Genomic DNA, 26,470 nt, shown 5'->3' on the forward strand with positions numbered 1-26,470 from the left:
TTTCATCTGTGAACATTCAATTCTAGGTCTTCCTGTTCATAAAGAATTCTGTGAAAAAAATATAAATTTCTGTTGCACTCTATAGCAACTGGGGATATAATCAATAGTGTTAGCAAGTAGTGAATAAGCTTAAATATCATTTTAATGTGGTGTGATGTCTGGGCACTGCTTTTTTTAAAATGGCATAAACCTGCAAAGTCCTTTATATGTAACTTGTACATTTTACTCTATTTAACCTCCTTTACTGATATTGCAAAGATTCTTACTTGAAACATTGATAAGAAACTTAACATAAACATACAAAATAGTATCCTAAAAAGCAGGTCATTTTGTACCTACATTTATTCTGCTGAAACAAGCGTTTTTCTAAACTAGTGTACTTTAGGGGCTGGAGAATTGCTGAAACTGCCCCTGCTACTTTCCATTCACTTAAATGAGAAATCTATGACCATTCCGTAACTGGTACTTATCATGCCCAATTTACTAGAACATTTTCAGTCTGGGATGGTTCAGTGCTTTGCCAGCTGAATGAAACCTGCACTACTCTGGAACCTTTAACATTGGGGAAATCTTGCTTTCCAGTTCTGTTGTTATCAGCTGTGCTCTGATTGGATTTTTCTTCTTGTGGCTTCTCCAATCAGAGCATAGCTCTCTTGACAGACAATCAAATTGACAATCAAGGTACAGATGTAGGAATGCTCTGGACCAAGGGTATTCCGGATAAGGGGTCTTTCTGTAATTTGTATCTTTATACCTTAGGTCTACTAAAAAAATTATAAAACAGTAATTAAACCCAATAGGATTGTTTAGCATCAAATAAGGATTATTTATATCTTAGTTGGGATCAGTTACAAGGTACTGTTTTATTGCTACAGAGAAAAAGGAAATCCGTTTTAAAATTCTGAATTATTTGATTTAAATGGAGTATATGGGAGACGGGCTTTCCATAATTCTGAGCTTTCTGGATAACGGGTTTCCAGATAAGGGAAACTTACTTTTTTTTCTTACTTTTGTCACTGTTTTATTCATTTGTAGTTAGTTACAGTGGAGCCCTCATAAGACTGCATAGCTGAAAAGCAAACCAATGTTGTGTATCAGTGCCAGTGTTATAGGTGTGAGGGCCTGAATATCTGGCAACAGTACCAACTGTATCTCACTGTATATAATATGCTGGCTTTGTAATTATAGACTGCATTTCACTGTATATATATATATTGTGCCTGGGATGTCAGTACCCATCTTTAGCTTCCCCAAACAAAAAAGTCACCCTCCGACTATGCAGCTGAAAAATATCTGGGCATTACAGGCGTGGTTTACAAAGCAGTTCAGTTATATGTGCTTGATTAAATCAAACAATGTTTTTTTAACAATTTGGCCACTAGAGGTCAGGTTTTATTCAGTCAGTAGAGATTTCATGAAAGCATCTGATATGGCAGCTGCCATTCCTATAAGTAAACAAATCTGAAAATAAATGAAGCAGAGTAACCTAAACCAATATATTTTGCCAGACCTTTATGGAAAAAGAGAATGTGAACGTGAACCTAGCTGAAAAATAGAGTGTATTTAAGTTATTTCCTGTAGATAGAGCTTTAATGAAGATGTGCTTCATTCTCTGCCTTTTTATCTGCATTTATAGAGTTTAAGTACAATCTAGGGAATAGGCTTGAGGCATATTGTTTTCCCAGAACAATTTGGATGGCTTTGCTGAAGTGCGTTTGCATAGCAGCAGTGTTAAGGGCAGCAGAGCTGATTTCTCTAGGGCCTCGTAAGGCATTCGCTTTTGCTACTATGAAGAGACAGCTTGCCAAGACTAGCTAAACAATGCTGTATGTAGTTCTCTCTTACAGATCTGCCTATTTTGCACTTTCATAATAAATGTATTATTATTATAAAATTTGAAGCAAAGCAACAAATGCTTCCTTTCTCCATTGTAAAGCATGCACAAGATAAATGATTTGGTATAGCATATTTTTCATTGATTGATACTAATATAGTACAGAGTAGAAACTTTGCACAATTTAAGAATAAAGTGAATTTTAATAGTTTTAAAGTATTTAGGATAAGAAGTATTATTTTGCCTTCATCCCTTGCATCATTTTTAGATGCCATAGACTTACCCTGATAAATATATAGCGGAGAATGCCTCTCATTCCAAAGGTTTTACATTTCAAATGTCCCCTGATCTACAGCAGTTACAGGTCTGTCTCTGGCTGTCATTAATTTGCACTCAAAATCTAACTTACCTGCTCCTTTAAAAATGCATAGAATTGTCACCCACACTGGGCGTGACACAAAGAGTTGGCATCAAAATTTAACTCTGAAGAGAAAATGAAGAAAGAGATATTGCTGAGAGGAGGATACCGAAGATTAACATGATTATTGTAGAAATTTTAAAGAATTTTAATTTGGTTCTATTTAGAAAGTTTCTTATTTCTGTGATATGACATTTATAAGCTTATATTAATTTTTATTTGCACAATAGTTTAGCTGGCACAGAACCCTTTTATTATATAAATACAAATATTTTGTATTTTCAGAGCTTTCCCACAGAACAGGTATTAATTGGACTCAGTTTACTATTGCTACAATCACCAGCTAGCCAGCAAAAACTAATCTTAAAGTTGGGTAAGTTCCCATATTGTTTTATGGTTATCTCATAAAATTTTCAAAGTTTTTTTTAAATATTTTTTTTTTATATTTTTTATATTTTCTCATATTTATCTCATATATATGTCTCTTTTCATTAGTCTACTTTTAGTTTTAAAATGCTGGGATTTTACAATCACTGGGGCACCCCCCAGTGATTGTAATCACTTACCTGATACCCCGTGCTGGTGCCCCTCTTAGCAGAAAACTGCTCTGGACTGGTATACCTGTGAGTGAGTGATTCTCTTCCATCTGTCCTCTCTCTTAGCGGTCCCAGGGCCAACACGTACAATGGGGTATCAGATAAGTGATTACAAGGGGGTGCCTAACATTTTGACACCCCTCAATGATTGTTTCTTTCCTTTTACTTTAAATATTGTTAAAGGAGAACTAAAACTTAGCTAAAGGTATACGCTAGAAATCTTGTACATTATGTTTTGGGCTTCTGTACCAGCCCAAGGCAACCACAGCCCTTTAGCAGTGATGATCTGTTTTGAAAGATGCCCCAGTAGCTCCCCAGCTTCTTTGCTGCTGAATTACTGCACATGCTCTGTGCTGCTGTCACTGACTGAGCTTAGGGACTAAATCAAAATATACTGTATATATAGAATATTAATGTCACAATATAAGGCTGATTAGTAATTCATTCATATTAACATTGAATGGCACTTCTGAAATCAGTGCAGGTGGCATCAGTATTTAATAATCAGACCTGTAGCATCAGTTTATATCACAGACAAACCTAATTGTTTTCTTGATAATCTGGGAAGACCCCTAAGATTAACTTTTAAGAAGCAGCTCAGAGCATACTCGGACAGCTCTAACAGAATTCCAGATAGGGTGCTCCTGTAACAACTGCAAAGACCTTTATTATTGCTACTATAGAGATGCTGAAATGTTTGGCCATTTAGTATATAAAATATGGCATTTCTAGCCATATTCATTTTTATGGTTTTATTTCTCCGTTTTCACTAATATTAATTGAGACACATGACTTACTGAAATGTGTATTATGTATCCATTACCGTACGATATAACATAGCCTTCTGCAGTTATATAACTTAAGAGAAAGACTAGTATATGGACATGGAGCTCCTCAGTGACTCATATCCAAATATTTTACTATAGGTAGTATATTTTTCCTTATTAACATGTCGGTAAATCTTTTAAAGATACTAGGGAGACTGGTTAGGGAAACAACTCTAGTTTTAAATGCAAATATGAAAAGATGCATTACGCGGGGATTTACATTTTATGTGCTGTGACACATAATCACAGCAGGTAGTAGAATGAACTGCACATCTGGTAGAGTGTACAGGCAATCATTATTTAATGGATTTTTATTTTTAAGGTTCTACATGCTTTTAATATTTTATTAACAATAGTACTCGACTTGTTTTATTATGCCTTTACTATGCTTCTTACAGTCTGATTCTTCAACATATATGCTTAGAGCTATAGCTGTTTTAATAATTTAATAAGTGGAGGTGGTTTTAGGTACTTTGGTGCCCGTTTTTGGGCAGCTGAAAAATGCACAATTCTAAGCTCCCCAGTGGCCCCTCATATACTAATACTCTAACAAGATGAACATATTGTTTATTTCAGTATGTTTTTGTTGTTTTTTGATATATTATTACAGTAAAAACATATTGTTATTGTTTTTTTGTTTTAGGCTAATGTCATATGGGGGTGTTCTTTCCACTGCTGCGAAACAAGGGGAGCTATCTGCTTAGTCACTGCCTGATGTACATGTGTTGACTTCTGCTCTGTAATGCTGAAGAGAAGTCAGTGTTTTTATTTAATAACTGCATTTTCTTTATTTAATAGTAATGAAGATTCTGTCATTCAGAGGGGAAAACAATTTTCCATCAATCGTCCAAGTGTTAATTATGCCACTCCTCCAAATTTTATCTACCTCAGCGCTGGGATATTGTTTCTCTGATGATGGTGGAAGCTCGAGAGAGCAGCTGGCTACTAGTCTTCTGGAAATGGTTCAGAATGCTGACTGTAGTGGGGAAAGGAGACTGGTAAATAATCTATAAATTGATCTGAAATTGTAGAATAATTTGTGTATATAGTGAATAATGTACCACGTACTGTAAAACTATTATTGTATTTTTTTTTTAACAAAAAGTCCAATTGAACATGAAGGGGGGGGGGGGTCACTTTTTTCTTTATCTTTTATACATCCCTCCCAGCCTTCTGAAATCAGCTACAAGTAATTTATCAGTTAAAGACTGAAGAATGAGCTTTGTCTAAATGAGCATTTCCTTAAGCTTATGTGAAAAAGGATGCGCTGTCATGCTATAAGTCAGTGCTGTCCAACTTCTGTGGTACCAAGGGCCGGAATTTCTCTGACCTAGGTGGTGGAGGGCCGATAATGGAAGCCAGGGTTATCCACTTGCTTTTTTTTTTAAACTGCACCTACTTTAAACCACACCCATGTCATCGCAAGAACTTTCAAGAACATACCCACATTAATGGTTGTAAAATGCCAAAAAACCCTAAATATTTGGTGCAGGGGCACCCATCATTTGTATATGAAAAAGTTCATGAAGGCATATTAAGACATACTCTTAATCCATAGGATTCCATATGCTTCCTGCTCCCCTTTGGATAGCACAGCAACCCCCATCACATAATTAAAGGAATACTGTCATGGGAAAACATATTTTTAATTGAGCTTTTCCAGCAGAAGGGACCATATAATTACTATTTCCAATTGCACCATAAAGGTAGGGCAGAGTATGACACACTTAGGGATCATATAATTACTATTTCCAAGGCTCACCTCCCACAAACAGAGCAGGGCCCCACAGGTAGCGTAGGGCAGGCAGAGTATGGCACACAAAGGCAGTGTAGGGCAGGCAGAGTATGTATGTATGTATGTATGTATAACTTTATTTATAAAGCGCTACTTATGTATGCAGCGCTGTACAGTAGAATACATTAATATAAACAGGGGTATTAAAATAGATAAATACAAAGTATTACAATAAGCACAAATAAATACAAGATACAGTTGCAATAAGTTAAGAGTCAAAGACACAAGAGGATGGAGGTCCCTGCCCCGTAGAGCTTACAATCTATATTGCACACACAGGCTGTGTAGGGCAGACAGTGTATGGCACACACAGGCAGTGTAGGGCAGGCAGAGTATGGCACATGCAGGTAGCATAGGGCAGGCAGTGTATGGCACAAACAGACAGTGTATGGCAGGCAGAGTATGGCACAAACAATTTAATCCACAAATTGATCAGTGAAATAAACAACCATTTATTGGCTGTTTATTTCACTGATCAATTTGTGGATTAAATTGTATACCGATTCAGGACCTATCAGTGTGATATAACTTAGGTTCTCTTTCTTAATCTATAATCTATTATCCTATTATGGCACAAACAAGCAGTGTATGGCATACACAGGTAGCGTAGGGCAGGCAGAGTATGGCTCACACAGGGAGCATAAAGCAGGCAGAGTATGGCACAAACAGGCAGCTTAGGTCTGGCAGAGTAGAGCACACACAGGCAGGGTAGGGCAGAGTATGGGACACACAGGCAGGGTAGGGCAGAGTATGGGACACACAGGCAGGGTAGGGCAGAGTATGGGACACACAGGCAGGGTAGAGCAGGTAGAGTATGGCACACACAGGCAGGGTAGAGCATGCAGAATATGGCGCACACAGCCAGGGCAGGGAAGGCAGAATATGGCACACACAGGCAGGGTAGGGAAGGCAGAGTATGGCACACACAGGCAGAGTAAAGCAGGCACAGACAGAGCAGGGCAGGAGACAGAGAAACCTATCAGGACCATGCAAGTAACCTATCTTGACCACTCTAAAATAAACTGAAAATGTGTGACCAGGTGAACAATGTGGGCACTTACAGTCTTAAGGTGTGAACAGTGCATGGGCGTACAGGCGTGAACAACGCATAAGCTTACAGGTGTGAGCAACACAGGGACTTACAACACGGCTGAACAATGCAGGGGCTTACACAAAGTAGTCACAGCAGCCAGATAGATGGGGGGGGGGCACACAATGGAGGAAAGTAATCTGGCCCAGAGGCCACCAGTTGGCAGCACTGCTATAAGGTGTAAGATGTTTATGTATGAATGATTCTTGAGAGGCAACTATGTATTGGGGCAAGCGACTGTCCAACTTTTTAAATACATGGTTGCCTTTCAAAGACAGTTTACCACACATTTTGGTTCATCTTGTGCTACGGCAACATTTTGTGGTATCGGGGCATCCTTTATCTCCAAGGTGTTCTTTTTTTCAGAATGATGTATCACTTCCTCTTCCTGTAACAACATGGCATTGTTCAATGGCTGCTACATTGAACATACTTAACAAGTTTCAAGATGACCATTCTGCAGCACGTGACTGGCTGTCTTCCATATCTTCGATGCTGGCCCCCAATACTCAAGTTCCTGTCAATGTTTCACTTTTGCTAAGTTTCCTTCTGATTAGAGAATCTGATTATGGCTTGCGTAATGTTTTGAAAGTCATCACTGATGTCTCCAAAGCTGATTCATCTCAGGTACTACAATGATCTTTTAACTCTCTCATGCTTAAAGTCCATACCTTAAAGAGACAGTGACACATCTCAGGTCATAATAGAATTGTATTATTCAACAAAATCTGCCTATATGCCCTTTAAACCATTTTCCACTTGTACCTCTTTTTACATAAATTGGGCAATGGTTGCTTCTACTTTAATGCCAATCACCGCCCCCTACTATTCTGGTGGGATTATGTTAGTTATTTGGTGATTAATAGTTATTATTGCTAGTGAAGAAAATATCTAATCACAAAATTAAAGGTGTCTTTATTTTGCCTTAATTTCTTTTGTGCAGTCTATCTTCTAAACTAAATTTTATAATTCCAAACATTCAGCAAATATTAAAATTTTTTTATTCTTCATAATGGAGGCAGTCATAAAGTAGCAGTGATGATTTTAATATTTAGTTACTCAAAAGTCCACATTGAAGTGCACTGCTGTAAGATGCCATAGACAGTCATTATTTATTGGGCCCCTGAGTGCTTGAAATGCTAGGGTCTATTTGAAATCTCAGTCCAGACCTGTCTTTTTTAAAAGAGCTAAGCTTTCAATTGAAACAGGAACAATGTGGGCTGTTTTGTTTAAATCTCTTTCTAAGTACCGTATTTGCAGTGAGCAAATAAAACAGCAACATATTGCTTATGTAAATCATAATAGGTTCCCTTGAATAGTTTTTCCCCTCTTTCCACACTGCACAATGAACTCCATCTTTACTTTTTTTTAGCAAATGTGAACTCTGTTTATATTTTAGGAGGGAATAAATTGCCAACTTTTGTCTGCTCATCATCACATCTTTATTCCCACTGTTGGAATTTTAAAACAGATTGGCTTTTAATAGAGTAATAGACACTTAAGTTTAATTGCTTGATTACTGCCCTGATTTATTTAGTAGAGGCACACTTAGTATTTGCCACAAGAGAAAAATTGGCATGAAAGTTTATTTGAGGTTTATTTCATTAGGATGTGGATGAAATTCTGGCTTGCAATCCTGACTTAGTAATGATCATGGTTCCACAAGGGGTTTTCTTAACTTCTCTTCGTTTTATATCTATGGCAAGCATAAAGCAATTTATTGTGTTTTGAGGATATTTTATGTGTTTTATATACTCTTTTATATTTCCAATTTATTACATGGGGCTTTGGATTGCAGCAAAAGAAAAAACTGTATTGTATTATTTTACATTAACTACAGTGGGAAATTATATGAAAGGCCCACAGTGTATTTTACATTTACCAACAATGTAGTTCAGCTCCTGGCCTGCCCATTTAATTCCTGATCTGCAAAACTTACATTGTTCTCTGCTGATCTGTGGAGAATCCTTCTGCATGTCACTGTTCCATTTAAATGCACCATAACTTTGCCTATTCACATTATAAATCCACCCACTGATGTCATAGTTCCACCCACTGATGTCACTGACCCGCCCCCTAACATTTGAAGCTCCCTCCTAGTTGGTAAGTTTACTTTTGAAAATTAGCAATGCTAATTTATTTTTAGGCACATCACAAGCTGCGGGCTGTTCATTGTGATACCAGTGTAGATACTCAAAACTACTATATTATTGGTATGGAGTATGGAGCATTTAGAACTTGCTGCCCATGCTAGAGCAAATACATGAAGAAAAAGCAGCATTCAGAGATCTTCATTGCAAACATATTATTTAATAATGAATAAGAAATTAAAAACCAAGCAGCATCTTCTTCTATATTGTATATCATTCTTCGCTAGAAAGCTGTAGTGCCAAAATTTACCATTTCTTGAGGTGCATGGTCAATTGGGAATATACATCTTTAGTAAGGACCAGTGCAGCCCATACGACTTATAATAAAGGTCATAATGAGGACTAAAGTGTTAGACACAAGGGGTGTGTGAGGAATAAAGAAATACTGTTGTTTTAAAGTTAGAGGAGAATGCTTGTCCTTATTACATATATAAATCTATATATATATATATATATTATATATGTTTTGGGGGAAGCTAACTTTCCTTGTTATTGTTCTCAAAATTCCCATTTATCTCTATTTTCACATGCACCTTTTCTTTTTTATGTGTGGTTTAAGCCTTATAAGCTTGATAGTTACATTTTGCTGACCTGTACAGCTATATGTCATGTATATCATGGAATAGGAAAACATTTGTAATTCTAAATATTCCATATTTTTAGCTGCATCCAGTTTCTGCTCTGTATGGTGGGTGTATGCCTTATTTCCTGTTTGACCTAACATTGACTTTGGTACCTTGCTCATTATCCTTTTATTCACAGATTATTTTATCCTCTGTCGACTTGCTTTCCATTTTCATTTTACTGGGCAGGGCAGCACAGTTTCATACCCATAAAATGAGTCAACGGCCAATGGAAAATTGCATGCAATTAAAAGAAAAGAAAAAAATATGAGAACAAAAACAGTTGCATGGTATTAATTAGACAGATGACCTAGCTGCTGAATATTAAGGGATGATATGGGATACAAAATGCCCATAGTTGCTTAGCAACGTACTTCTGCATCTCATAAGCAGTCCTCTTATGTGTGAAACTAATGATTCGTTCCTCTGCACTTATGCAGCTGTTTGAAAATTCAGGGCCTTCGAGTGTCTCTTCTTAACTCTTTGCATGCCAGGGTTAGGCTGGTTGAAGTGTGAAGCAAAGAAAATATTTTGCCTGGACCAACAGTCTAAGAGGATGTCTTGCCCAGAACTGCTTGCTAATAATATTATTATTATTGCTTCGTGTAGTAACTGATAATTTTGGTATTAATATTGGGTTATTCAGTTGTCTTCTGCTATTACTACTGCAAAACTACAGCAGGTAGGATCTGCATTCAGCTTGGCTCTTTCATGCTGTTTTTTTTCCAAGGGGGAGGTTCTAGTCCTCTGTATTGCCCTATTGGGCTACTTTTCTCTAGCTCTTACCACATGCCTGGTTTGTCATTAGCTTAATAATAATAATATATATTTGTAAAACACCAACATTTTTTGCAGCATTGAACAGGTATAGAACCCATATAGGTATAGAATGTGAATGTATAGGTATAGAATCCCAGAAACCCATTATCCAGAAAGCTCTGAATTAGTGGAAGGCCACTTCCAATAGAGTTCATATTAAGCAAATAATTCTAAATTTTAAACATGATTTCCTTTTTCTCTTTAATTATAAAACAATAGTAGCCTTAAAGGAGTTGTTCACCTTCAATGTCCAAATCTTATTAAACCACCAACAATGCTCTCAGCATGTCTGAAAATCTAAAAAGGCCACTTTAAAAGCTACTTTTTAAAATTGTTAAATCATTCCTCGTTCTGTCTCTCTGATCAGTTTTCTGAAGGGATGGGAGTGGCCTATTTTGAACCTGACTCCCTGAACTTCCTATATGCTAACATCATCACGTCCAGGCTTTGCCCTTACATTTTTTCCTATTGGACCAATTCATTGGTTGCTTGTGCACTCTAACCAGTTACATACATTGAAAAGTCATTGGTTAATTTCTCCCTTGCAATGGCATAGGCAAGCAGACTCAGTATATCACAAATATAACATACTGTTCTGTTTACAGCACTGTGTCACTTGCACAGGAAGCAATGTCAGACTGACAGGAGATACAGCCAATAGGAGTTAAGTCTGCTGCCAGTACTATGCATGACATATATGAATATCTCTTCAGCTTTTTGTAAACCATTTATATGGCAAAGATTGTTCTATTAATGTGAACTGTTAGTTTTTGAATGTTGTGCAAAGGTGATCAACCCCTTTAAAGTATGGGGATCCTAATTACGCATGGTCTGAAATGGTGTAAATGGCATCATATATGGTGTTTGGGAGGAGTAATAAATTGATACATTCACCATTTACTTTACACCTTTTTACACTTGTTTTACACGGTATGATAAATAGGCCCCTTAGCGTTTATTCCAGAGTTGAGATGTATTCAAAATCAATTACATTGGGTGGCTTGGAATATCTAAACTACTAGACTACTAGGTTATCTCACCTTTACTTTAAGGTAAGGTGAGATATTGAAAGCCCATCTAGGAGAGAGAGAGTCCCATGCAGTGCATGCCTTGTTGGGAGTTGCAGGGAGTTGTGACTTTCCAGATCAGAGCTTGTTAAGAAAAGAAAATGTCCTTAGTGCCAAAGAGTGGCACAGCACCAGTACAGCTTACAGATAGTGTTACACTTATTTTTATAGTTCCTTTATAAAGATACTAGATTATTATGTGACGTTGATGTGCATTGAAAATACATTAATAATTTTACACTGTGGGGTATTTCAGGTTCCATATTTAGTTCCAGTTCTAATGTTGAGACTTGGACATTCCTTGGCACCAGAATCCTCCAGAGACATTCTGTACACTTTGCCTACCCTGGGCACCCACAAGGCAAGTCCTTTGCAAATGCCAGTAGCAGAATTTTCTGCAAGCAAATTTTTTTCCATGTCAGCATGTTAAAAATGTTTTTCCCCTTTGCAGTGTTTATTGGTATGAATATGTTTACTTCACATTTATTTCTTTACGTTTTTTAAACCCTAAGCCAGCCTTTAACTTAAAGTGGTATATTTATCAAAGAGTGCAGTTAGAGCTTTCCACAGTGCACTAGAATGAAATTCTGCCACACTCTATTCATTTATGTGGTATAATTAAAAGAATATTTATCTATTATTTATTTATTAATTTTTATTATTAGTTTTCAAAGAGTGAAAGTGAATGTTTATCCTCTGATAAATGGAGAGTGGCGGAATTTTACTCAAGTGGACTGCGATGAACTGTAACATCACTCTCTGATAAATATACACCCAAAACATTTCACCATAGATATATGCAGCACTATAGTTGTTTCTACAGAACCTACAAATTCAGTTGCATTTTGTGCACATTTTTTTTTTTAAATGTAGATCAGAGGGCATTACCCTTTATAAATGTTAGGGCACCAAATACTGGGCAGGGAATATCAACAGCATCGTGGGCCATAATTCTTTACATCTGACATCTCTTTTCTTTAATTTTAGAAAATAGTTTAATCCAAAAGCATTAAATCTCTGATGTAATAAGGAAAAGAATAATTTATTTTAACAGGTATGTGTGGCTCAGATCTTGCGAGTCTTCCAAATGTTAGGAAGTACTTCAAAGCTTCAACCCATTGCGCTTCGTCTTATGACATCTTTGTGGGAGAAACAGGTACGTTGATTACAATTAATTATAATACAGTCGCAATCCAGTGTGCATTTCTTGCTAATGTCCCGCGAAATGGATTCTCCACTGGCGTATTTTGACTTGCAATGAAACTTCTAAAACAGCCCATGCCTCCTACCACTCATTTTAATGGTAGCAGCCTGACACCACTGGTACAGATGGTTTTGAAAACATGAAGTTAAGTCTTTTGCTGCTAGTACCAGCAATATCAGGGCCAATTCTGTAGGAGGCAGTTTTAGCCACTTCCATACCTGGAAAGAGACAGCTGCAAATAACACTAGCTTTAGCTGTTTAAATTAAAGGAATATTCTCTTTACAAATATGACTGTAGAGTAAATCTGTGTGTAAATATTTTATCTTTGCTCAAGAGATGTCTAATGACATACTTTAATTTTCCACTATACTGGAAAACCATTTTGTGGATTTTGTAACACTGATGGCGAGGGACTTCAACTTTTATAAAGGCTATTTTTTGGCACAAAATGTACCTGGGCTATTTCAGACGATCTCCATTCAGTGTAAATGGGGTGATTTATTAAAAAAAAAAAAAAAAGGAAAGAAAGAAAAGTTCACATTCCCCTTAGGGTAAGATCACACGGGTCGGATTGTCAGCCTTTGGATAATCGCTGGCTGACTATACGCACGTATGCTTAAAAACCTCTTCTAGTTATGCTTGAACCTGAAAGCATGAAATCCACCTAGGTGAAGGAATAAGCAGCTGCATCTCGCCAAGTCTTTTGTTTGTGGAGATTGGCTGTGTTTACCTGCACCTGGCTGCCAGGTTTAATGCTTCCAGGTGCAGGCACAACTAGAAGAATTTTTAAGCATATGGGCAGATTATCAGCCACTTATTTGCAGGCTGACAATCCACCCTGTGTGACCCTTTGTCACCATGGGTAGTTGTCTCACCCTTGGGCAAACATTCTGGAAAAATGGGGATTGCTGTATATAAAACACTTCACAATCAAACCTAATCACAAGAAAATGTGGCCACACACATTTTCCCATAATTATACTGGATCATTTTTTTTATAGCTTAATGGACAAAATGTGTTAATCTCCTTAGCATATTAATTATGAGTGCAGAGGATCTCTTGTCTCAGTCCCAAAAGAAAAAAAAAAAGAGATGTGATGTGACTGTTTGGGGGGTTATATTGACAAAATAAATACAGGTATGGGAACCATTATCCTGAGTTCTCGGGACTTGGGGTTTTCCTGATAATGAATCTTTCTGTAATTTGGATCTCCATACCTTAAGTCTTCTAAAAGATTATTTAAACATTGCATAAACCCAAAAGGCTTGTTTTGCTTCCAATAAGGATTAATTTTATCTTAGTTGGGACCAAGTACAAGTAACTGTTTTATTATTACAGATAAAAAGGTAATCATTTTTAAAAATGAAGCTAATGGGAGATGGCCTTCCCGTAATTTGGAACTTTCAGGTTAACGGGTTTCCAATACCTGTACCTTTAAATAATATATATATTTTTCTTTTTTAAAGGACCGAATCTATCCAGAATTACAGAAGATGATGGCCTTATGTGACACTCAGTCATTAGCCACTGGGAAAGACACATTGTGGGAAAAGATGTTGGCAAAAGCAGCAACTGTCAGAGATATCTGCAGACAGAGGTAGGAGGTGACATGAAATGTATGTATGCATGAGTTTGTGGGCAGAAGCTAATATTTCTGTTGATGGTAATAATGGGCAATTAGATTGTATGCTAAAAGGCAGGAAGTTGTCATCCTATTATCCCTGAATGACATTTGTTTTCTATAGTTTACAACATATTCCCTGTAATTAAAACCTTTTTACATTTTGTACTGTTGAAAAATAGAATGTGAATGTTTAGTCATTTTCTGTATTTCTTACTTTTTCCAGGCTTATGTTTTCTGTCTTATAAAATCACATTTTATGCTAAACTATACAATTACATAGTAGATGTACACGAAAGGAAAAGGATAGGAACAACAAAATAAGTAATATTTTAATCAACAATGGTTTTGTAATTGTCAGCCCTCAGCTATACACTGTCACTATTGTAACATTTTTCTGGAAATCAACTGTTTGTTTAAGTTTTAATCAAATATAAAACATGTTAGCTATATCAGATGATGGATTATTAGATTATGAACAGTCAGTGCAGAATATATGTGGAACTGATATTTATTATAGTTGTACAGAACTCAGTCTTGTTTGCTCATGAAACTTATTTGTCCAACGTAGTTGTAGTAGTGTAGTTGTAATATATAGCAAACAGTATTGTGCCTTTGTTGTAAGTGCTAACTTCATCTTCCTTGGGGAGATCCATTTCTCTCTTTCTATTAATGCTAATATTTACAATTCTCAAAGTTAGTGCTTCATTTCCTGCATGTTTTTAGAAACCTGGTCTGGTAATACAATGTAATGTTTTTGCCCTTTGAAGGCCATATCAGCATGGGGCAGATATGCTGGCTGCTATAACGCAAGTTTTACATGAATGCACAAAAGCCGACCAAGCTACTCCGGCTGCTTTAGCATTGCAGGGTCTTCATGCTCTCTGTCAAGCAGAGGTGAGTAGAAAAGAGTATACCTGTTCTATATTTTACTTATGTTGTAGCATGTACCTGATTAGCTAATGTTTTTTTTTTTTATTATTGGATTGGGATTATTCCACTGGTAAACCAGTTTATTGATCTAGTCTGTTTAATAATGTCTCACTCTCTATAAACATATATTTATACATGGTACCATTCAAAAGTATTCAGACCATGGCCTTGACTGACTATTTATTGAATTGCCGTGTGAAGGGATTGTGAGGTCTTAAATGCCCTACATAAAATTGATCTCTGTAGTAAGTGGCATTCAGCCATTCAACTTGCTTACCCAAATGATGTTGACAACGCTACATTTTGTTAACATGCACTACTTTGCTCTTAAAGGTTGTAGACATTCGCTCTGCCTGGAATGCTCTTTCCTCCAAACTTAGTTGTGAAACACGTCCCCTTGTCCTCAAAGTGTTACATGAACTTTTTGCATTGGTCCCTTCTTTGACTGTTGATACAGAAGAATATCAGGTAGGGTTCTTCTCTGGAAAATATTCTTGAGCCTTCTTCTTTCTTTACTTTATTCATTAATTTTAGTTTACTCATGTCTTTAGGGTTAGCAGCTTGTTGGGTTTTACAGAATTGTCTGGATGTCCTTAGTAGAAGTTCTGATGTAAACTTTTATTTCTTACATATTTTTAAATCTCATTCTCATTTCTTTTCCTCACAGAAATTTAAAACTGAGATTATCGGTATCCTTTGGAGGCACACTCAAAGTAAGGTAGGCAACATTAGTTAATATTTTTTGCCAGTGAAAAAAGTTGAGTGCATCACAGTCACAGTACGAGTAGAAAATAGTTGAGTACTTTAACTAGATGTAGATATTATCAAAAAACAAGAAGAGATATTTATATGTCTAATTTAGCATATTGCCCATAAAGCAATTTCCCAGTTCATCTGTCATCTTCATTTGTAAAGTCCTCAAAATGAACTAGACGTGGGAGTTTTATTGCTGTGTACTTTCACTTAATAGTGCTTATTTTTGTCTGTAAAGCGAAACCTTTATTTATTGCTTCATGTTTGATGCAGAAGTGCAAATTGAATGCAGAGACGTATAGAACTGAATTAAGTGCACATAAATTTGTTTTAAATGCATTTTTAGGATCTCAATGTGATGGTTTCTGCATACAAATCTTTATGTGAGTTTGAGGCTGATGAGCACTCCATTCTTCATATTCCTGAGCAGGTGGGTTTATATGCCATTGTGAAGCCTTTTTGCATGTTGAACACAGTATACAGGTATGGGATTAGTTATCTGCAAACCCTTTATCCAGAAAACTCCAAATTGTATAAAGGCATCTCCCATAGACTCCATTTTAAACAATTAACTTTAAACAATGTATTTTTCTCTGTAATAATAAAACATTACCTTGTAGTTGATCCTAGCCAAGATATAGATTAATTCTTATGGAAAGTCCCAGGTCCCCAGCATCTGGATAACAGGTCCCCTACCTATATATATATATTTTTAGGTAAAGCAATGTTTTAATTAAAAAATGAATTACTGTGCTTTTCCCAGCAGCAGTAGTTCATCCTAGTTCTTGCAGAGTTTTTCCCAATCTTTATACCATATAGCAGCACATATGTCCCTAAATACAGATACTGTATAGCTTTCAATAGCAATTGTTTTTACTAAAACATTAAAATCTTACCTATTCTTTTATTAAGTTTTTACTGTCTTTTTGTACTGTAAATGCATTTTATCCTTTGCTCCCTCTGCAAATACTGAGGGATACTTGAACACTGCTGTTGCTGTTGTTGCCACTTGTGAACTGGTCAACATAAGTTTACATCTTCTGTTTTAAATCCCTAAATGGATCCTTTGTTCAGATCCTTGATCAGATAACAGGAGACAAAAAAATGTCAGCCATTAAGATGACCCTGTTTTTTTGCATTGAGCCCTGTGCCATATAAGGCGCACTTGCAGTTGGAATGTGAGCCACAGGCCTTTATTTAAATGGTTTTGGTTGAAAGAATTGGCAAATCTTAATATAGTTTTTGTAGTGCAGCTACCTTCAATGTACGTTAATGTTTTAACGTTTATATCCAGAAATCCGACTATTTTTTTTTATCTACAATTTAAGTCTATTTAGCCTTTAACCCTTCAGGTGAAAATGTAGGCTTTCATTGAAAAGCTTAAACAGACCTGTCAACCCCCCATTTTCCCAGGAGTTACCCCTGATTTCTAACTTCCTCCCCCCGTCTCCCGTGAATGCACAATGTGAGTCCGGCGGCTTTATAATAGGTTTTTCGCATGTCCATTAACATAACTTTTGGGTTTCGAAAATGCAGGCACACAACACATATCTCCCAAAAATATAAGCTTCAAGGTTGACAGATCTGTGTAAAGATGGTATGGTTAGTAATAATCCCTAGTCTAAGACCTTCCACATCCACCATTCAGGTATGATAATAACATATTTTTTCATGCTTGTTGCATGTGTGTTGTGATTAGAATTGTTTCTGTGTTGGATTTCAGTTTGCCCTTTAGAGGATAGCCAAGTTATGAATCAGTGTAGGGATAGTGTATATACAAGTAAAAAAAAAACACAAAAAGGGTAGTTGCATATAAACTAAAATTTAAAAAACACTTGCATAGCCTACACAGTGGTACTAGGGTGTCATACCTCCCAACTATCCCCATTTTCGTGGGACAGTCCCGATATTGACAGCTCAGCCTGTAGTCCCGGATTCTTTCTGAAAAGTCCCTCATTTCCCTTTGATCTCCTGCACTGAATTCTAAAAAAAATTGAATGTTTCTCAAACTTAATTAAAAAAGTAGCTTTTGGCAAAGAGCCCAGAAACTCAACAAGCTATACCTGCACTTAGATACAATTGTAACTACTAAGATAAATGTGTCTCTTGGGAGAACTGAAACAGACAGCTTAAAGGGCAATTTCACTTTTTTTCTTTTAGTAAAACTGTAATAACACATAAAACAAGACTCCAGAAACTCCAAAACCCCCAGAAATGTGGCATGGTTAAAAATGTTTCGCCGCGCTACGTGCAGCATTTCTTTTTGTTCCTTTTTACATTTTCAAATGTTAGGAGGCATGTGATGTATCTTCTATATTACTGAAGGGGAAGCAGCAGGTAAGGAAAATTTGATCACTGACAGGACTCCTGCTGGATTGCAGCATTCCATATTCCTTTGGAGTCACAAATTGAAACTATAAGCTGTGAGAAACTATGGGAAACAGATGAATTTGCAGTTAGATAGAAATAGTACAGACTAAATTACATTTTATTCATGCTGCACTGCTGACAAATACAACAAGAGTAGGTGAGTTTTAGATGGTCAAAACTGTCTTTGGGCTTAAGACACATCAGCCTAAAATGGCTTCCTTAACCAGAGGTGGATAATTAGCGAGCGGGGAGCGCTAAATAACATGGCTGCATGCTCCCTCCCTCAGGGACTGTTTTTTTTTTTTAAAAAAAACTTATTGTTTCCCCCAACCAAAGTGCAGGCTCTATTAGCTCTTTCCTGGTGGAGGAAGCAAAATTAGGGTGATAGGTGCCCTTTCCAATTAATGTAGCATATGACATACCAGACTGATATAAAATCTTAACTGAAAAAGTATCTGTCTGAATAAATGTGTCATATCAGTCTTTTTTGCTTTGGGTTTTATTGTTACTGGGAAGCATCCAGTGACCCACCAGTTTTGTTTTGGTTCTAAATAAAACCATCATCATCATCATCATTTATTTATATAGTGCCATCAAGTTGCACAATGCTTAACATTTAGTCATAACAAATAGGATTCTTATAATAACTTAACAAACAAGGGTTACAGAGTAGATGAGCTTGTGTGGTTTTCTTTTAACATTTCTGTCAGTCACTAATGTTAGTTTAGGAGTTTATATATCTATGATGTTAAATAAAGTAATCTGAATGAATGAAATGTTCTTATTAAATACTTCGTTCTTCACATAGTTGAATGTGCTGACAACAAAATCACACAAAAATTATCAATAGAAATCAAATTTATCAACCCATGGAGGTCTGGATTTGAAGTCACACTCAAAATTAAAGTGGAAAAAAACACTACAGGCTGATCCAACTTTGATGTAATGTCCTTAAAACAAGTCAAAATGAGGCTCAGTAGTGTGTGTGGCCTCCACGTGTTTGTATGATCTCCCTACAATGCCTGGGCATGCTCCTAATGAGGTGGCGAATGGTCTCCTGAGGGATCTCCTCCCAGACCTGGACTAAAGCATCCACCAACTCCTGGAAGTCTGTGGTGCAACATGGCGTTGGTGGATGGAGCAAGACATGATGTCCCAGTTGTGCTCAATTGAATTCAGGTCTGGGGAACGGGCGATCCAGTCCATAGCATCAATGCCTTCGTCTTGCAAGAACTGCTGACACACTCCAGCCACATGAGGTCTAGTATTGTCTTGCATTAGGAGGAACCCAGGGCCAACCGCACCAGCATATGGTCTCACAAGGGGTTTGAGGATCCCATCTTGGTACCTAATGGCAGTCAGGCTACCTCTGGCGAGCACATGGAGGGCTGTGCAGCCCTCCCAAAAGAAATGCCACCCCACACCATTACTGACCCACTGCCAAACCGGTCATGTTGGAGGATGTTGCAGGCAGCAGAAAGTTCTCCACGGCGTCTCCAGACTCTGTCACGTCTGTCACATGTGCACACTGTGAACCTGCTTTCATCTGTGAATAGCACAGGGCACCAGTGGCGAATTTGCCAATCTTGGTGTTCTCTGGCAAATGCCAAACGTCCTGCATGGTGTTGGGCTGTAAGCACAACCCCCACCTGTAGAAGTCGGGCGCTCATACCACCCTCATGGAGTATGTTTCTGACCATTTGAGCAGACACAAGCATATGTGCGGCCCTGCTGCTGGGTTGTTGCCCTACTACGGCCTCCTCCACGTCTGTACTGGCCTGTCTCCTGGTAGCGCCTCAATGCTCTGGACACTATGCTGACAGACACAGCAAACCTTCTTGCCACACCTCGCATTGATGTGCCATCCAGGATGAGCTGCATTACCTAAGCCATTTGTGTGGGTTGTAGACTCCGTCTCATCCTTACCACTAGAGTGAAAGCACCACCAGCATTCAAAAGTGACCAAAACATCAGCCAGAAAGCATAGGAACTGAGAAGTGATCTGTGGTCACCACCTGCAGAACCACTCCTTTATTGGGGATGTCTTGCTAATTGCCTACAATTTCCACCTGCTGTCTATTCCATTTGCACAACAGTATGTGAAATTGATTGTCAATCAGTGTTGACAATGGACACAAAAGTGTGATTGACTTGGAGTTACATTGTGTTGTTTAAGTGTTCCCTTTATTTTTTTGAGCAGTGTATTTCATGGGTGCCATATATTTGGCTGCTGAAATACAAACAGAAGTAAATAAAAAAAATGACATGCTGGAGCCATATTTGCTGTTACTCTGTGGTTATCATTGCTAGCCAAATAAAAGGCAGTGGAAATTGTAAAACTCTGTGGATTTAAGGGATGACAGATTATTGGAATAATAATCTGAAGCCTAGCTAAAGTGAGTGAGTTGTACTCTCAACACATGCCCGCATGTGCACTCTAAAAGCGAAGAGTGTGTAAATCACAGTTTCTTTCAATTTGGCAGCAGTACTACATAAATCTTGCATAAATTGTAAATGTCAGATTACCATAAACAGCTCTGTTTCATGTGAATGCCAAACATACAACGAAATGTCTGATAGCCTTTTTATGGTAGTGTTAAAATGTTTTCATTTAGACCAACTGCAAAGTGTATTGCTTATCTCCTCATATAGATATAGTTAATTGTTCATGCTCTTTATGTTTCTTTTTAAAAATGAATGTGACTTGATACACTGAAGGAAAGTCAAGCACACAATACACACAGATTTAGAACTTTATTATAGCTTTGTAACCTAAGTTACTGTATGACTACATGCTTAAATTTTAGTGGTAGAGTAGATAGTCCTCTTCTTTTTCTTTTTGTCCATGTGTATATTTGTTATATAGCATTTTATAGTTATGGATTGAAGCACATAAATATGTTTAGAATGTTGTATAATCTATTTTTGGCTATTTCTGTATATTGACTGTTATCAAATCCATGGTGCACATATAGTAGGCTGGTATAATAGACTTTGCTGATAAGAAGATTAGGTGGTGTTTTAACCATTGTAGTCTAATTTTATGTTAAAAATTGATCTGTTAACACTGAAAAAAATGTTTAAAAGAAAACATTTGTTTTTGTGAAATTTCAGGCAAGGCCTGAGGTGGCACCTAAAGATGAATCTGACCTGGCTAGTGAAGAAGAGGAGAAAGAAACTGACATTTCTATCCCTGGCTCATCATATATAAAATTAATGGCTTTGACACCGGTATCTGTTTTACCAGGTTTGTTTCTTGCTATTGGAAATTTCAACTTCTGTTAGGCAAAGATAATTTGAACCTACATGAGCAGATCATCAAAGATAAAATGTTCATTTTTATTTTTAATATTGAGATTTTATAGTGCTGAACACAGCTTGCTTCTTCCCCATATGCCACAGCTTGTTCCAGGGTACCCCAGCTTTCTATGAATATTCAGAAGAATTATACCAACTACTCCCTGTTAAACAATAATTGAATCACAAAGATCCAAGCCCAGTTATTCAAAGCTCTGATGTTTCAATTGTTGTAAATGTGGTGCGACAGTCACTTATTGTGGATATTCAAAACCACTTCCTCATGGGAGAATTGTTAGATGAACATACAGGTAAAATATAAAAGATCAGAAGGATACAACTCCATGTATCTCATTCAATTCTGTCTTCAGTTAATTTGAACCATCAAGGTTTTGTACCATTGTGTCTGAATCCTTGGGACTCAACACTTATCACATTGGGGGAGTGTTAGTGAAATCTGTCTGAGGCTGCCTACATGAAGTTAGTGTGCCCTGCTGCTGCTTGAGGGACTTACGTTTGTTCAACCAATTATGCTTTCAGTCTAGTCATTAAAATGTACAGCACTGTGAAACATTTTACTCCTTTCCTCCATGCCACTGAGAAAATGTGTATTAAAAATGAAAAGTCTCTGATCTTGCTTTCTTATTGCTGATAAAATACTTTAACCACAACAAAAGTATTTTGCCTTTGTATTACTTTACATCAATAAAAGTTGCTGGCACAGGTCTCCTAAACAAGAATGTCTTGCTTTTGCCTTGGTGATCAGAGTAAATCATCAGTGAAACCAAATGAGATAGCTATTAAACTTTTGAACCTTTCATGCCTAACCAGTGCCAACTGTTTACCATACGCAAGACTTCCATGTAGACTATACAGACTATTCCTCTGCCAGATGTCTATTTATAAAGTAAATATGTTACTGCGAGAGTTCTGAATGGATCACAGCACACTAAATAATCCTAATTATCTGCATAATAAAGCTTTATAATACTAGATAAGTAATGGACATGCCTTTTTATTATTTGTCTGGGCTTGATGTGCTGTACAGTGTAACAGCTGAATTCTGATGAATGCATCCATGACCCTAGATATTTGTGCAAATGCACATTAAGCCTCGTTTGCAAGTGCAGTATTCAAAGTGCAATTTCAACCATAGAGCTACTCACACCTTCAACAAGGCACTAGCTCCACTGCTTTAATAGGCACATGGTTTACAGTTCATGGATTCCTATTTGGAAACCAGTTATTCAGAAAGCTCCAAATTTCAGGAAGATTATCTCCCATAGAGTCCATTTTAAATAATTCTAGTTTTGAGATATCTAATCCTTTTTTTCTGTAATAATAAACAAGTAGCTTGTACTTGATGGTACCTAAGCTGCAGGAATACATAATGGTAGCAACACAATCCTATTTGGTTTATTTAATGTTAAAATGATTTTTGAAAACTTTCAGCAGACTTTGCATACAGTGTTCCAAATTATGGAAAGATCCCTTATCTGGAACCCCACACCTGGATAATAGATCCTATACCTGTATTACCTTGATTTTATAAGAAAAATGTGTTTTCTTCAGAAACAATGCTACCATTTAGGTTAATGTAATACATATGCATGGCACACTGGCACAGTTGTTGCCTGTGAATGCAGCCATTTAAATGATAGCATAGATATTCAGTTGTGCCACAGAAATTCTAGTGGTGGTTCACAATGGTAACTGCATTTAGTTCCTTGCTTTGTGCATGTACTACGCCTCATTGTGTTACATTGGCTTTGTATTAAAAACCTCCTGTGCTTTTTCCAGCTTTGTGAACATATGGAAATAAGCAGAGAAGCCCATAAACTGAGAAATACATTCAGATTACGTTTTAATATTTTTGCTAATATAATGTGATCGGCTTGTAATTTATAGAACACACTGTAAATTAGTTTTTCTAAAGCCTTTTCCATATCCATGTAATCTTAGATACCTTCAACAGTGAGTGTTTGGTGTCCTAGTGTGAAACAAATTTTGTACACTGCAACTTTGATTGGTCTTAGTATGAGGTCAAGGAATTTCAATTCCTTAATTCTTGAATATCAAATTAAGCTAGTGCTGACTGATATATTTTATAGATCTCAAGGTATGATTATATCTAACTTATTTGACAGTGCGATTATAGATGTGTGTATACTACTTGGAACAGGAACATAGAGAGTCAGTCGTCACTTAGGGCCATATATTACCACTCACCTAGATACTGTATTAACAAATGCTTGTTTGACAGTCTCTACCTTCTTTTGAAAGTTTTCTATTCCTTCATTTGTTTTCAGCTCTTGAAGCTTTCCTTTCATCTCTTGTAAAGCAAGAAATGAGCCGCATGCCACGTGGTATTTATCATACAGCTCTGCGTGGTGGTAATATTAGATCTGACCAAGGCAAAACTATTGCAGGAGTCCCAAACTTCATGCTAAAAATGTACGAGAAGAATAAACAGCCTGGCCTGAAACCTGGCCTTGCAGGTAATTCTAAGTCATTGTACACAGTTATTCTAAAGTAAGTTTGCTTAACATTAGGTTTTGCCTACCATGCAGGGTAGATTAATTTTTTTACAGTTCATTTAACAGATAATAATATTAATAATATATTATATGGGTATCCATTATTGCATAATGTGAACAGAGACACTGCTAATTAAAATAAAAAGCAAAAATAACATAATGCATATGCTCCTTATGATATACAGATAAATTGTTCTTTTTATTTTCTAGATCGGTGCTCTCCATGTATATTGCATGTAGTGGGCCAACTATATCTAATACATAGTGTTCGAGGGCTGGATTCTGTTAAAATGATGTCATACAATGAAGTCTGTGGAGCTATTCAGCAGACTGGAGGCCATAAAAACCCCTTGAAGGGCCACATCTGTCCTACAGGACTCTAGTTGAACAGGCCTGTTCTAGATGAATGGTGTGACCTTGTACATTTTGTTGTAGAACAGGACTGATCCTCCATCAAATGGCAGTGCGGAATTTAACATAAGCTGCTTGGACTGAACATTTGTTGCTTTACTCTACTGTATTATAAAGCTTGTATTCTGTATTTTTTTACAGCTGGCATGCTGCTGTGTTACGATCTCCCAATCCAGACAGACAAGGATGGCAGGCCCATTAATCGTTTCCTTGCCAGTAGAGGGCGCAGCTACCAGCAGATGTTAACCGCACTTATCAATGAGGTATGGATAGACAGAGTATGACATTTGTGTAGTCTGTGTTGTTTGCATACATAACACAAAGTAAAGTTACATCTTGTGCTGTAATTTATGAGCTAAGAGTAAATTGCTTTTGTGGTGAGAGTAAGGCAGACATATTTATCAATGATATTTAGGATTTTAGGCAACCAGATGTCAGGGACAGTTATGTATATTTTATTTTGGCAGGTGAATATTCAGTCTTCAGAATGGCATCGCTCTATATTGCTGCCCCAGTCATGGCTTGGCTTCATGACAAGGACATACCATGCTGTTCTGCAAGTAAGTGTCTTAACTACATATAGCAAATTGCATAGATTTCTATGTTTGCATATGATTAAATCTTGTAAACCCATATATGCACGCCACACTTCCAGTGTGTTCATCAGTGATGTAGGGCATCTGATGTATAGTAGGGAATTCTTTTAGTTCTTTTAGTTTTCAACTTTATCCCTCATTCCCTCATTCCATTATTATTATACCATATTCTTCTCTTTTCCTACTTGTGCTGTGTAATTTAAATGCAGGTATTCTGTTTACATTGACTATTAGGCTTTCAACTGGGTTCTAATAGAGTGAGTGGTTGGGAATTTTTAAGTAGGTTCTAATACAGGGATCCCCAACCTTTTATACCCAGGAGCCACATTTAAGTGGAAAAAACGTTGGGGAGCAACACAACCATGAAAAAGGTTCCTGGAGGTGATAGTAAGAGCTAAAATTGGCTACTAAATAGCCCCTATGTGGGCTGGCAGCCTACAGAAGGCTCTGTTTGGCATCATACTTGGTTTTTATGCAACCAAAACTTGCCTCCTTATCAGAAATTCAAAAATGAGTACCTACTTTGAGGCCATGGGGAGCAACATCCAAAGGCTTGGGGAGCAACATGTTGCTCACGAGCCACTGGTTGGGGATCACTGTTCTAATAGATAATTTATGTCTGTGGTAATGGTTATAGGAACCAAGTATTAGACTATATGCTTTTTTTTTGTTTGTTTTTTTTAAATAAGGTTTCCATCTTGTATATTGTTCTTCTTGAGTCAGAATATATAATCTCGATTCATTCCTTTGGGCAGCTGTTACTTTGGATTTTGTTTCTGTTGGAAATGTGGTTGTATATTACTTTTTAGAGAGGAAAAAGTAAGTTTATTTTTTCTGTGCTATAAAACTGAAGGGAAGGCAAGCTGAACTGGAAATGCAGCTGAAACATGGAAAGGATGACCCACAAGAGCTTCAGTACAAAACATTTACAGCTTGGTTGTGGTAAGTAAAGACTTCATTCTGTATTTGCAATTTGTTATGTCTTTTGTGATCTGCAAAGAAAAATGTAAAAAGGTGCAAATGAGAGGAAGGAAGATTATGTATAATGACTTTCTGAGTAGAAAAAAAGTAAGTACTGTATAGATTTACAAACATTTTAAAAACAGGAATATGATTGACTGTAATTAAAACAGTCAATCAAGCTTTGGCTCCAAAACTGATATTAATAGCCATCTGTGGGGGTAAAACTACCCACAGCACCTACCACGAACTCTGCTCTGGCACCCCTTGTGGACTTTCAAGCCACAGCGGACCCAGTCTGACATGCTTACAAGTGCGCCCTACACCTCTCCGGCCTGACACCCAGCCTGGGTCTCACTCCGCTACACAGGCCGCACTGTGCACGCTCTTGGGAAAAATACATAGGCATCATAAGCAAAAACTGAAACCTACCACATCTCTCCCCTCCGGTTATCAAACTGCGACCTCCTCCTATCCAAAAGACCTGCACTCCACGCTGGAACACTAAGCAAACACTCTCTGCTCTCTATTAAGGGCTCTACCAGCCTGCGCTATAGAGCGCATATG

At 37.2% G+C, this 26,470-nt stretch overlaps 1 protein-coding gene across 3 annotated transcripts in view; it reads left to right on the top strand.

Moving 5' to 3' along the window:
* Positions 1–26,470, top strand: part of focad (focadhesin) — a 146,424-nt gene that overhangs the window by 80,123 nt on the left and 39,831 nt on the right. For all 3 annotated transcript variants that reach the window (XM_012962109.3, NM_001374673.1, XM_031899765.1), the window contains exons 9-23: positions 2,538–2,625; positions 4,474–4,673; positions 6,927–7,187; positions 11,476–11,580; positions 12,274–12,375; positions 13,892–14,022; positions 14,817–14,943; positions 15,313–15,447; positions 15,647–15,697; positions 16,079–16,162; positions 21,217–21,349; positions 23,709–23,897; positions 24,489–24,610; positions 24,815–24,907; positions 25,797–25,885. In XM_012962109.3, the coding sequence (XP_012817563.1) occupies positions 2,538–2,625; positions 4,474–4,673; positions 6,927–7,187; positions 11,476–11,580; positions 12,274–12,375; positions 13,892–14,022; positions 14,817–14,943; positions 15,313–15,447; positions 15,647–15,697; positions 16,079–16,162; positions 21,217–21,349; positions 23,709–23,897; positions 24,489–24,610; positions 24,815–24,907; positions 25,797–25,885 (1,910 nt within the window). The remainder of the gene's footprint in view (positions 1–2,537; positions 2,626–4,473; positions 4,674–6,926; positions 7,188–11,475; positions 11,581–12,273; positions 12,376–13,891; positions 14,023–14,816; positions 14,944–15,312; positions 15,448–15,646; positions 15,698–16,078; positions 16,163–21,216; positions 21,350–23,708; positions 23,898–24,488; positions 24,611–24,814; positions 24,908–25,796; positions 25,886–26,470) is intronic.

This window comes from Xenopus tropicalis, chromosome 1 (genome assembly GCF_000004195.4).
Source record: "Xenopus tropicalis strain Nigerian chromosome 1, UCB_Xtro_10.0, whole genome shotgun sequence".
Classification (NCBI taxonomy): domain Eukaryota; kingdom Metazoa; phylum Chordata; class Amphibia; order Anura; family Pipidae; genus Xenopus; species Xenopus tropicalis.